Source organism: Buteo buteo, chromosome 7 (genome assembly GCF_964188355.1).
Source record: "Buteo buteo chromosome 7, bButBut1.hap1.1, whole genome shotgun sequence".
NCBI classification, from domain to species: Eukaryota; Metazoa; Chordata; class Aves; order Accipitriformes; family Accipitridae; genus Buteo; species Buteo buteo.
Window position 1 is genome coordinate 42,865,640 of NC_134177.1, and position 12,420 is coordinate 42,878,059.

The 12,420-nt window shown below is 35.3% G+C and overlaps 1 protein-coding gene across 3 annotated transcripts in view; it reads right to left on the reverse strand.

Annotated features, from left to right (window-relative positions):
• Positions 1-12,420, reverse strand: part of NCOR1 (nuclear receptor corepressor 1) — a 73,422-nt gene that overhangs the window by 44,390 nt on the left and 16,612 nt on the right. For all 3 annotated transcript variants that reach the window (XM_075032817.1, XM_075032818.1, XM_075032816.1), the window contains exons 4-10: positions 10,232-10,427; positions 8,257-8,439; positions 6,233-6,346; positions 3,631-3,687; positions 3,135-3,187; positions 1,183-1,249; positions 405-577 (exon numbers count right to left, since the gene is read on the reverse strand). In XM_075032817.1, coding sequence (XP_074888918.1) covers positions 405-577; positions 1,183-1,249; positions 3,135-3,187; positions 3,631-3,687; positions 6,233-6,346; positions 8,257-8,439; positions 10,232-10,427 — 843 coding nt within the window. The remainder of the gene's footprint in view (positions 1-404; positions 578-1,182; positions 1,250-3,134; positions 3,188-3,630; positions 3,688-6,232; positions 6,347-8,256; positions 8,440-10,231; positions 10,428-12,420) is intronic.

Below are 12,420 nucleotides of genomic sequence, written 5' to 3' on the forward strand. Positions count from 1 at the left end.
CATGGGTTTTGATGGCAGATCTAAAAAGGGTGATAGGAAAGGAACAATTTGGACATCACTACAGCAGCCCAAGAGGCCACCAAACTGATGAGGCTAGCATTGCCGACAAAGCTGATAGGGAGGGACAGGAAAGGGCCAGACATAAGACAGTGGATATACAAGAAGGACAGTCATGAAGAGCCTTAGGATGCAAAGTGAAACTTGAGCTCAATGCCACGAAACACAGTGAACAAAGGAAAAGACGTTTTACTTAATACTGTATGATACACTAATACTCTTTTTTAAGGAAAAAAATGATGAACATAAAACTTAACCATTAAGCTGAACTAATTTTATTATAAATAACTTTAAAACTTAAGACCTAAGAGATATTTTGTAGGAATATTTCAAAACCATGGTAATACCTTTGGAATCGTTCTTGCTGTTCTCTTTGCTTCCGGATTTCTGGAAATTGTTTTTCATAGTACTCTCTTGTTTTACTCTCCTTAGCTTTCCTGCGTGGATTATTTTCTATCCTGTCAACTTTTTTCTCCCATGCCTCCATAAGCTGATCATAACGTTGACAGATTTTCTGTTCCTGTTAAATTCCAAAAGTAAACCTTGAACTAACCAAAAATACACTAAGTGATCGGTACACATAACATGGGTGAGGTCCTGGAATGAACAGACATATTTTCCCTGCTCCAGTGGCTTCCATTTTATATATATGACACATACCCAATTTCAGTAGAGAGAAGGTGAGGAAATGGATATAAGAAAGCATTAAGTCAATTAATACTGGTATTCAACATACACAATTTTGATTAAAAATTATGTCAAACTTCAAAAATTAGAGATCTGCCCCATTTTCTTTCAGATACTACAGCTACTATACAAGAAAAGAAGTTCAGAGAGAGAAGCCAAGCATGACATTTAGAGAGTTTTCTCTTCCATTCATACACTTAAAGAAAAGGAAAGAAAAAAGGCTCTTTCCTTATTGTACTTTAAATGGTTTTCAGCCAAATAATCAACAAGCCACAGTTATAAACCTGCAGTTTATTTTCCAATAAATCAACTGAATTTTAGCTTAAGATCTTATTTTTATGATCAATAGGATTTACATGACACAGTTGGGAATACAAGTCAAGGATCCAGACAGAAAACCAACCATGTGCTCTTTTTAAAAAAACATGGTAGTATTACCCGTTGTTTTCTTGCGTGATTTCTTCTTTTAAAGAATAGTATTAGCTTTTTCCTCATCACCTGATTTCTGGAAAACAAAATTAGAAAAAGAAAAAGTGAACTACATAAGAATCAAGCACTTCAAAACTACTCAACAAAGCCCGTACAGATTCTAGATGCCAGATCATTATGAAAAATATTTTCAGGGGTAGAAAATAGAGGGAAAATTCCTGATGAAACAATCATCTAATTAATACTGTATTTTATCAGAGAGAAGATTCTTGAAGATGGCTGGAATAAGCAATTGAGACACAAAAGCTTCCAATTTCAAGCTAGGTGCTCTCCTTCACCACGAGAGAGATAATACACTAAAATGAATAAATTTGGCTTAAGATGTTATGCTTTGGGGGGTAGGGGGAGGAAGTCTTTGTAATTCAACCCTAAAGTTAAGATTTTTACAATACATTACTCAAAAAATAAGTATTTTGGAACTGCTATCCAGCCACGTTTGAAGGAGTAGAGCAAGAATTACTTTTTTTAAGAGAAGTTTTTAAAGGACAGCCATCTGTAGGATTTTTTCTATAGTTACAAAATGGTAGTAAAACTTAGTAGCGCTTAGTAATATGCACATAACTCACTATGCATTTCTTCACACCTGAAACTGACAATTCATGTCTTCTTTTGTAAAAACTGGTAGTACAGAAATTGGTTATGAATAACAAATCTTATGAAGAGAGTAATGTTCTTCAACAAATTTGAACTGGGATAATCATGCCACAGCAGTAAAGTTTGTCTCAAAACCACCAGTATTTGAGTTTCAAAGCAAGACATGAAACTAAGTATTTTATTCTCAGTTACCATTCTAGAGAAGCCATGAAAAGGCCTTGCTTTACATAGTTACAATAGGGTGGGATTTCCTCAAGGAGGGTTTGCAAGAAATACACACTTTTGTGACAGTTAAAATTTCTCAATTATTTTCACCAAAGTCTAGTAGCAATACATATTTTCAAAATAAGCTGATTTTTGTTGCAATGGATTAAACACTATTTTGGTATTTTATAATATTGCTACAGAGTGAGATCAATATTGGTTTGACACAGATAGGTAAAAACTAAGATTTTGTTCTACATTATTAATGACTTTCTGTAGAGGAATGAGTTCACCATCATCTTTGAAGAACGAAGACATTCAAAGTAATCAGATGCAACAAAAAAACACCATGGAGAAGGTCTCTTTTATGGACATTTAATTTTGAGTACAAATAAACTTTACTTAAACACATTTAAACATGAATCTATTAAATTTTATTTCAATTTATAAACAATATTTGCTTCAGTGAACTAAAAAAACATAGCTCATACAAATTTGAGAAAAAAGTTCTATATTAAAAAAAGAAACAATTATTTTCCTCAAAATCCACGTTTCTTCCAGGAGAAGACAACCAGTTTATTTCAGATCACTGAATTTGGTTTGCCCTAAATAACAAGTAAGTGAGCATGCAATAACTTTGCTCATAGCCCATGACAAAAAATAAGTACATGGTTAAGTCAATAAATAAATAGATAATTAAAAAAAAAAATTCAGGACGACTCCTACGGTTTACTGACAGTGCTAACTTTTAAAACACTTCTTTGAACAGTACATTCAGGAAAAGTTGACTAGACATATCTAGGTCAAATCTGGTATTTTAGACTTTGAAAAACACAAGCGTTACCAACTTAAGTTTTATGATTTATTTTTGTCTTTAAGTTAAGATGAAAAGTTATGGTTTCTGTCTGCCTTCAGTATATATAACTCGTGTCTTGCAGCACTGTTCTGCAACACAGAAATTGGAAAGTTACATGGACTGAAAGCTTTTAATTATGGTTAAAGTACACACATTCTGTTTGGAAATCACAGCAATGAAAAATTTGAGCGAATGTTTAAGTCTAGGTCCCTTAAATGGCACAATGACAAGATATTAAAGCACTTACGTTTTGATGTTTTCATGGTAGACCTTTGTGTCTGATGGTTGGTTGTAAAGTGGCTACAATTTTAGATTAGAAAGGTATGCTTAGTACTTTTCAATGCATGTAATTCTAAAAGTATATGCAATACATTTAACAATATTTTAGTATTCTGCCAACAGTGCACTCAATCTGAGATGCAGCAATCTGAAGGGACCAGAAGATACTCAACACAAAGCATGTATTTCATTACTTAAAATTAGATCATTGTAACTACTTACGTATATAACAGTGTGTCATTTTTTTCGTATTTCAAACTGTTCTCTCAAATAGATTCAAATCTATTTTAAAAGTTACACTTATGCAGCCAATCAGTTCACTCAAGCCCCAATTCACCAGTGCATTTAAACACACACTTATTTTATACATTAATACAGAACTACATCTGTTTACCATAATAGAATTACAACGACTGGCAATACAGAAAAAAGAACAGAAAAAAAAACCCAAACCCACAACTTACCAGTTCAACTTTTGGACCAAGACCTTCAAAAATCTTGTGAGCTTCTTCTGCTTTTTTCTGCAAGTAAGATTTTTTGGTATAGTCTAAGTAAAACATCTGAAGTTAGTGTCAAAAGTATATCTGAACTCTTTCACTTAAGCTAGCTGCTAAACCGCTGTCTGACCATGCTATAGCCTTCTTAAACTACTTCTGCAATGTTGCCTCAGCAAATCAAGAAACCTGTACTTGAATTCTGCTGTTTCTACTCTGATCTCCATGTCTGGAAGCCGATAGAGCATAAAAGGAGAAACTGACCTCTGCAGTTCAAAGAGACCATACATTTAATAAATAATACAGCAAATAATAATTAAGATGAAGAAAGGTGTCCAGTAAAACAAAGCATAGCTAGCATTGAAAAACGGAATTAAGAGACTAAAACTCTCCAATTGCCAAGTCTGGGAGTGTGCATCAGTGTGTACAAACACAGACACACAGAGGTAAAAGGTCCTCCTTCCCCCACAGTAGGTGAAGACCCCAGAATAATTCTGACCCTAAAGCAGGCAGCACTGAATAAGCCAGTTGGCTTTCACAAATTCATTTCAAGCCTGTATGATCTTCCAAAGCCCCTTGTCAGCAGACAAGGCTATCTAAAATGATCCAACATACTAGTTCAAATTTGCTTCCCCCCCCCCAACAGCTGTATGTGCTAGCCCTAAGACATCTGCAAAGAAAAATATAGGAGAAACTAATCCATAAAGCGGTTATTATTAGAAAGCGTTCTGCTAAGTTCTAACCTCTTTCCATGTGATTTCAATCTTGAGAAATTTTTTGGAACTCACAGCTGTACAAAATAATTATATATCAAGGAAATATTATAGTATTACCCTGGTAGAATGGCTTTTCTGGTCTCAAAACATTTAAAACTGAACTATAGCCCTATTACTTTAACCAAACTTTAGCCAACAGTAGTTGAATATTAAAAGTAATTATCCTAAACTGCATGGTTTGAAGATGAAAGCAAAGCTGCTGAGGGGACTGTCCTCTTGTACAACTGCAGAAGACAAGACACCAAAGAAATGCTATGTACACGAATGGCTTAATACATCTTTAATAACCCTTTAAATAAGACAGTGAGTATTCACATGTGCTATCTGTATTAAGCCCCATCAACATTGCCATTCTACAGTACATGTAATTCCTGATATGAGAACTCAAACCAAGTGCTAAATCGCTTCACAAACACATCAAGCTTGGTAATTCACCTTGTGTATAGAATACTATATGAACAGCTACACAGACAGAAGCAGCTAATAGATGACTATACACTGACGTGTTACTCCATCTCAGGCAACAGAAAAATGGGTTTCCCTATCTACTGGCACATACACAGGATGGGGAATGCAATAGCAAGTTCAAAATTCTGTTGTAAAACCCACCTGTAACCAGAGTTAGCAGAGAAAGAGCTGCATAGCAGCCTGCTAAGAGGTCTTCAAATTCACATAGTTTTGCCTACTACTCAATATGCGACTCAGCTTGAGGAAGTCTTGTAAGGTGATTGTATGATTTTAATAATTTTTAATTACATTATAGTGTGAAAGAGATTTAAAACAGTAAAACTGGTTTGTAACCAGAAGTAAACATATTGCTGTACATTGTTTACATCAGTTTTTATAACGTAATAATTGCCCTAATGTGCTGTATTGAGTAAATACATCAAATTCCACAGATAACTGGGGGAAGGGGAGAACAAGCTGCATGGAACCCTTGGGACACAGCTCAACTGTATAAAATCTAGTACTGTGTTGAAGTTTTTTACCACCTCATATTTTCAAAAATAGTCTATTGTAATAGAAGCTAACTGTTCCTCTAAACTACAAAATAAAATTGGGAAATTAAGCAAACATATAGCACTCTCGCAGAAGATCATAATACTTTCCAAACCAGTAGATATCCAACTCCCTTATCTCAAACTACCAGGGAAAAAAACAGCAGGAAGCACTTTGCTACTGTTGACAACATTATTGAGCTCCTGTACTTTTCTCACCACTTATGCAACACAAGCTCACTATTCACCTATGTACTACTTCTTCATATCTGTTCATTCATCCAAATCTTAAGTACCAGAAGTCAGAATTTAAAAAGAAGGCATAGAATCTTACAACATATGCAGTTTTTCTCCTCCTTCAGCTAATTTAAATGTTGGGTCTTCAGCCAAGCTTGTCAGTATTTATGTGAGGAAAAGAGAATTCAAGATAAATTTCTGAAGCATTATTTTATATCTACCTATCTACACATATACAAACATATATATACACACGTATGTGTGTGTGTGCATGTTTATATATATCTATCCACCTCAACACAAGGATCTAGGGATAAGACCTATAGATGTGTTTCCCTAGACTGCTTATGAGATAGAAGGAGGATCCTGTGATCAAGAATTAAAATGTCATGCAAGTGTCTTTCACTTAAAGAAGTAAATGAATATTAAAAGAGGGGTGGGCAAATCAATAAAACAGGAGAAGCAAAAATAGCCCCCATGGAAGTAAATTAAGACGTAATGAATTTTCGCACATTGTGTCAGATTCACAGCTACACTTAGTCAACTGAAAATCATGCTTACCCGATTTTCATCGTAAATAATTTGGACAATACTGCGGTGTTTCTGTTCCACTGGAGGAGGGGAGACAGGCCTCTCTGGCTCTGGAGGCTTAGCAGCTTCTTCTTCAAGTTGTTGCTAAGAGACGAAAGAAAGAAAATCAGCCATCCGCACCATGTTACCCTTACCAGTAATTAGTCACCAGAGATAAAATATGCATCTGATCAACAGTTAGCACTGCCTGTTATTTCTCTTCTTAACTGACAAGGAATGAATGAAATGGTTTTAATGCAAACAGCGTCAATACCAAGACTATTTTTTGTACTACTGGTAAACCAAATTAACTGTTTGCAAGACTCACCTGCATTGAATCAGACTTGTTTCAGCCTGACATTTAAATCCACTGTCGCATTGTAATTTATCACTATTTAAACAAAAATATTAACTTTAGAGAACAGTTACACCAAACCTGCCTTCTCACAGAGGAAGTAATCCACAGAGGTGTCTTTCTACATTGTAGATATTCAAGTGTCATTATTACTACAGTCTTATTTTTTAAAAAGGTACAAAAGTCCTTCTAACAATCTGCAGAGAGCATCATTCTAAATGGACTTCACAACAGAAATAAACCACTCCACATATACTGAAGTTCCAAGATTGTTACAATACCAAACAAGCAAAAAAACCTGTAATATTTTCCTAGCTACTACACTGCTGTGATTTACTTTCACATCAAATAAATCTGGTTCAGTGACATCTTCATTTTTTAATTGTACATACCCTTCATACATGCCTGCCACAAATATACAACAAAGAAATTCTGACACTAGGGATCCATCCTGTCTTACAGCACTGGCTAGAATGTGTTATATTGCTGCATAAGAATTCAAAATCTAAAATTTTTGCAGAATGCCATAATAAACAGGCTCGGCTATTGCAGGCAACAGCAACTTTGTAATTTTTTTCAAGTCAAATCATAGTACAAATGTGCACAAATGGACCTTCATAGATGATATGCATAGTACTTGCTGATTTTGTGGAAAAGTAAACTAACAAACAAGAAGATAAGCACCATTAACATACAGCCAGGTACTCAGTGACATCCTTTTTTGTTCTTCTGCTGAAGGTCACTTTACAGGTCATCAAAATTCAGGTGTAATTAAATGCTTCCAGACCATAAAAACATACTGCTCCAGAGAGTTGTCTATTTGTTATCCTGGACCTACAAGTTAACAAATCCTATAGTGTAACTCTCATTTCCTACAGTTTCCACTAAAAAAAACCAACAAAAAAACCCACAAAGCTGGCACTACTTCTATCTGGATCTTTGAAAGTCATAAAACGAAAAGGAGACAAGAACTTTGTTTTTGCCAATGAATAACAGATGCCTAGATTGAAGGGTGGGTTTAGTTGGCCACAACAGCTACTGGGAAGGCAACAACTACTGCCAGCAAACATTTCCTTTGCTTCCAATAGCTGAAGTGCAGTTCTCTGATGCAAAGCATAGCCAGGACTGTACTAAAAAAAGTGACATTTCCTCCTTTATTTCTCCACTCTCTGTTTACTCACACCCTTCCTACTACACTTTCCCCCAAGGCTGACTTTAGGTCCAGATGTTAGGATCTCTTACGCTCGTGAAAGCAGAAGATCCAGGGACTTTTGTACAAGCTCTGGTTTCAGAGACACATGCAAGGGATTCTCCCCTTGCACAGACTACAAAAGAAGAAAGATGATAGCCTCCCCTCACGCAGCAGTCATTTTTAAAGCTGAAATTACAGTCACAGTGCCCTTGTTTCACTAGTCATCTAACAAAAGTTTAAAATATAAAGCCATCTGCTGTTGATGTTCCTATGTAGCTATTTTCAAAAAATGTTTATGTGATGTCCCACCTATTTAAACATTCTAGCAAAATCGTATACATAACCTTCCCTTTTTAACTTGTTCATTTGGTTCATGTAATCAAAAAATTCACCACCAACAACAACAAATGAAGTTTTTCCACACCTCTTTCACTGGCAGATAACAACAGTAGTGTCTGCTATGCTTACTTGTTTTTTCTTCAGTTTAAGGATTTGCTGTTCGACTTTCGCAATTTCACGATCTACACGGTCCATGCTCTGTATCAATTCTTCCTTTGACAGCTTTGAAGGTGAAGCATTTTGGTCCTCCCCACAAGGCTGACCAGAAATTGGAGAAGATGGTCCCTCATGCTTTCCTCCAAAAGCCGGGTCCTTTCATGGGGACAGGAGGTGGGGTTGGGGTGGGGTGGTAGAGATAGAGAGAAATCAAGTCGTATTGATAACATGTGAATGAGTGTTCAGTAACCAAACTAGCATGCTTGAATTTAAAAGAATTTCCAGTTATCTATATCGCTGTTGAGGAGCTAAGTTAAAGTTTAATATTTCAGTTTATTAATGCTCTAAATATTTTAGAATTAACTGACAACCCATTCATGATACTGTAATTTCAAATCCACCTTTAAAAATAACAGCACGCTTCAATATTTACCTGGAAAACAAACTACAATCAAAACATCTCCCTTTTAAAAATATATCTTCATAAATGTAAAGAGTATCTTTTATCTTTAAAGGAAGGGTGACTTGAGAACCAATCCTCAGTACTCTGCACATATACTGACGAGGATATTCTTGAAGATAATCACGACCAGCCTGATAAAGTACATCTGGAGTTAGTTGTGTTAACTTATAAATGTTAAGTTCAGGAGAACTTAACATGACTTAAGAGAAGCAATGACTTAAGAGAGGACAGATCACTGTTCATTTGGCTTTGATTTTTTTTTTCCTTTGTTTTTTTTTTGTCTGTTTCCAAACGACATATTTCAACATGCTTCATGTTCTAACATCAGCACTGTTGTAGCTTGTCTTTGTTTATGTCCTCAGAGCATCGTGCTGCATGACTACCTAGCTGGCAAATGCTAGCTCAGTAATACCTCCCTCATTCAAGCTAATCTGACTGAAAGATGACGTGTCTGAATGCCACTTCTCCTCAAGATAATACTAGGTTGTATTTCTAAATTGAGACATTAGATTTCTGTATGTAGTGCCTGGATAAAAATTCAGTTACATGCAAGCATGTTAACATTGCATGCCTTAGCTTGGTTTCTCCAACCCGCTTTGATCTTATCTTTGCTATGCAACAGAGGAAGTTACTAAGAAATCACTTGCTGTCATGATTTCACTTTACTTCACAGGCAGTTTATTCACATGATAAAAGGAATGGTAGAGAGAAGGCAAGACAAGTAATCAACTTTAAAAATCTGTTGCCTATTAGCTTTCGAATCCATATGGTGAATTTTTTTCTTTAAATGATCTGAGTTTAGAGACTTGAGCGCTCACCTTCAGAAGTCACACCCATTATCCACCACCTTTTTGGTGTGTGAGGCTGTATGCTTGTGTGCATGCATGACAGAAGATGTTAAATATTCATTTAAGAGACATTTATCCGCTTTATACAAATTGCTCTAATCAATATTCAGTACCTACAATAGAAAATATCCATACCAAACTAGATTGTCCTATGTTTACCCAAAATGAGACAGTGACAAATATAATTAGTGTTATGTAAATAAGCAGATCCATTTCAAATGCTTAAAAGGGGAAGGGGGCAGAGAGAAGTACTTTGACCATTCAGTACAAATATTAATTACAGTAAAAAAATGGACTTGAATGCATTTGATGGCAGCTTTCAATTGAAAAGCAGAAATATTTCATGCACTATACTATAATCATTTTGTGACTAAGGTTTTAATGACTTAAGAGTATAGTGGCAACTCAGAACTCCAGTCTCTTTACTGTGTTTGAGGAAGACTTATCTTCTTGTTCTTTTTATAAAAGAGTAACACTGACTTATGACCACAGTTTGTGATAATGTGTAAAATTAAATTTCTGGGATTAAAGAATGAACCTAAACAAATAAAAAAAATTATCTAACAAAAAAAAAATTATTAGCTTACGGCAACATAGGAAGTTACACCTTCAGCATTATAATAGAAAATGGCTTTACCTTCTTAATATCTGCAGATCTCAACCCTTCCTGCAGAGGATGTACTAAAGGCAAGACAGTAGCTGCACTGACACGCTGAAAATGGGAATCAGAGACTTGTTCAAGACGTGGTCGCTTAGATTCCAGTGAATCATGATCTGTCTGAGATGGACCTGGATGAAATTGCTGTTCATATCCAGTTCTCCTTTCCTGAGGCCTAATATACAGAAGAAAAAAACTATTAAAATATACATTTTCCATAAAAGAAAACTTATTTGGTGTTCGTCAACCCTTTTGAAATACACAGATGCAATTCAGGGAAGATCCTTCTAAACAGTAAGGCAGACAAATGTTTTTAAGTACGATCTTCAAAAATATAACAGTTAAAATCCATTGAAAAAGAGAAAGGTAACTTGAATCTTAAAAGACACTGTTTAAATGCATGCCTATCATTACAAACCCTCAAAGAAACTTACCACTGCTACAATGATATTGTTCAAATCCAAGCTCTGATTCAAATTATAAACAAAAAAAATCCATAAGACAAATATAGTACTATATTCCACTGAACACAGATGGCCACAACAGCTCCATTATTTCATTTTTGCAGTCAAATAATTTTTAAATATACACAGAATGCTTGAAACGAGCCATGAGCCTATTTGGAACTTGATCTCTACTAAAATGCTACTATACAACAGAAACAGTCATTGATTCAATCCATGAGTCATTTAAAAACTCCTCCTTCTCAGAAAAATGCAAAAGAACAGTATCACTAGCTTCTTTACAGTGCAATGCACAGGATGTCCATAAAAGAACCTCATATGCTTCAACATCTTCCTATGAAGTGCCACTGAAGAGATGACAGTAGTTTCCTGTATTTTGCCAGAACTACTGAATAAGCTTTTACAAATTTACAACACGGGGGGAAATTTACTTCTGCTATAAACTGAAGTTTTGAGAGCTCTAAAAGCTACTATGATTCTCAGCACTAAAACAGAGCATTACTGACATTTTGGTGACACAAGATGAAGGCAATATGCAAGCCCCAGATTTCACTATTATCAAGTTATTTCTGGGAATATTCTAATGAGCTTTTAAGCCACACCAGTATTTACATAACATTCATCACTGGTATTTGTTCAGAACCAGAAACCTCAGTTATAGCCAAAATAAACTGCTAGCAGTAATCCAGCATATAAAGTTGCTCCTAGCAGATATACTTACTAAGAGTCCAAGAAAAAAAGAGGTTGTTACAAGCAGTAACACTTCCTTATGACTGTACATCAGCATACTAATATGCTAAAGAATTGAGGTGCATAAATCATATAGTAACCTCTCAACTAAACAGAAGCATATTCTTACTAACTTACTACAATCCAGTTAATCTTATTCTGATCTGTAGTGGGTTTTTAATTTCTAAATTTGGTTTTCAGAGTACATCTAATATTCTTCAGGTATATAGTCAAATGAATGCTTAACACAGTCTGAAAACTTTCTTGAACCTATCAACCTTACAGTAATACTAATGTACATTTGAATATTCCTTAATATCCATGTGAAGTAACCCATTTTACTGAGAAGTAAGATACTACCAATGTGAAACTAAATTACAACATATGATTCACTGTAGTTGTCCACTACATTTGCCTTCAGTTAACCTATTGAACCCAGGTCAGTTGCATCTACTTACACAGAGACAGGAATGGTATACGAGACTGACAAAAAGGGTATTTAGAACAAATGATACGAAGCTGTCAAGCGTCTTGTCAAAAACAGCACACACTGATTTAGTCCTTTGTGCCTAGAAATCCATTTTGTGCCACATTTCAGTGTTTTAAATTCTTAGAACTCAAATACCCAATTAGCTCTGTTGTTTCTTACTTGCCCAGCCACACAGATACAACCTGTTGAATAAGCAAGCCTAATCTAGGAAATATGACAGGTAATATTCACACTGTAACAACTCTTGCACTTGTTGCTTCTACTCAGCAAGATTAAATTATCCTAGGGTACAAACTTTACACACTTCTAGCCTAAACAGCATTAAAAAGTTTGCAATATGCACTTGGATTCTCAGAACTTTACTGACAGCTTGTTAGGGGAGGTGTGGGAAAAGCAAAGCAGACTGTCACTTCCTGTCTGTGAAACAAATGTATTAGTTAAGCCAAAGGGACTGAGGAATTGCACAACAGCTACAACACTCAAAC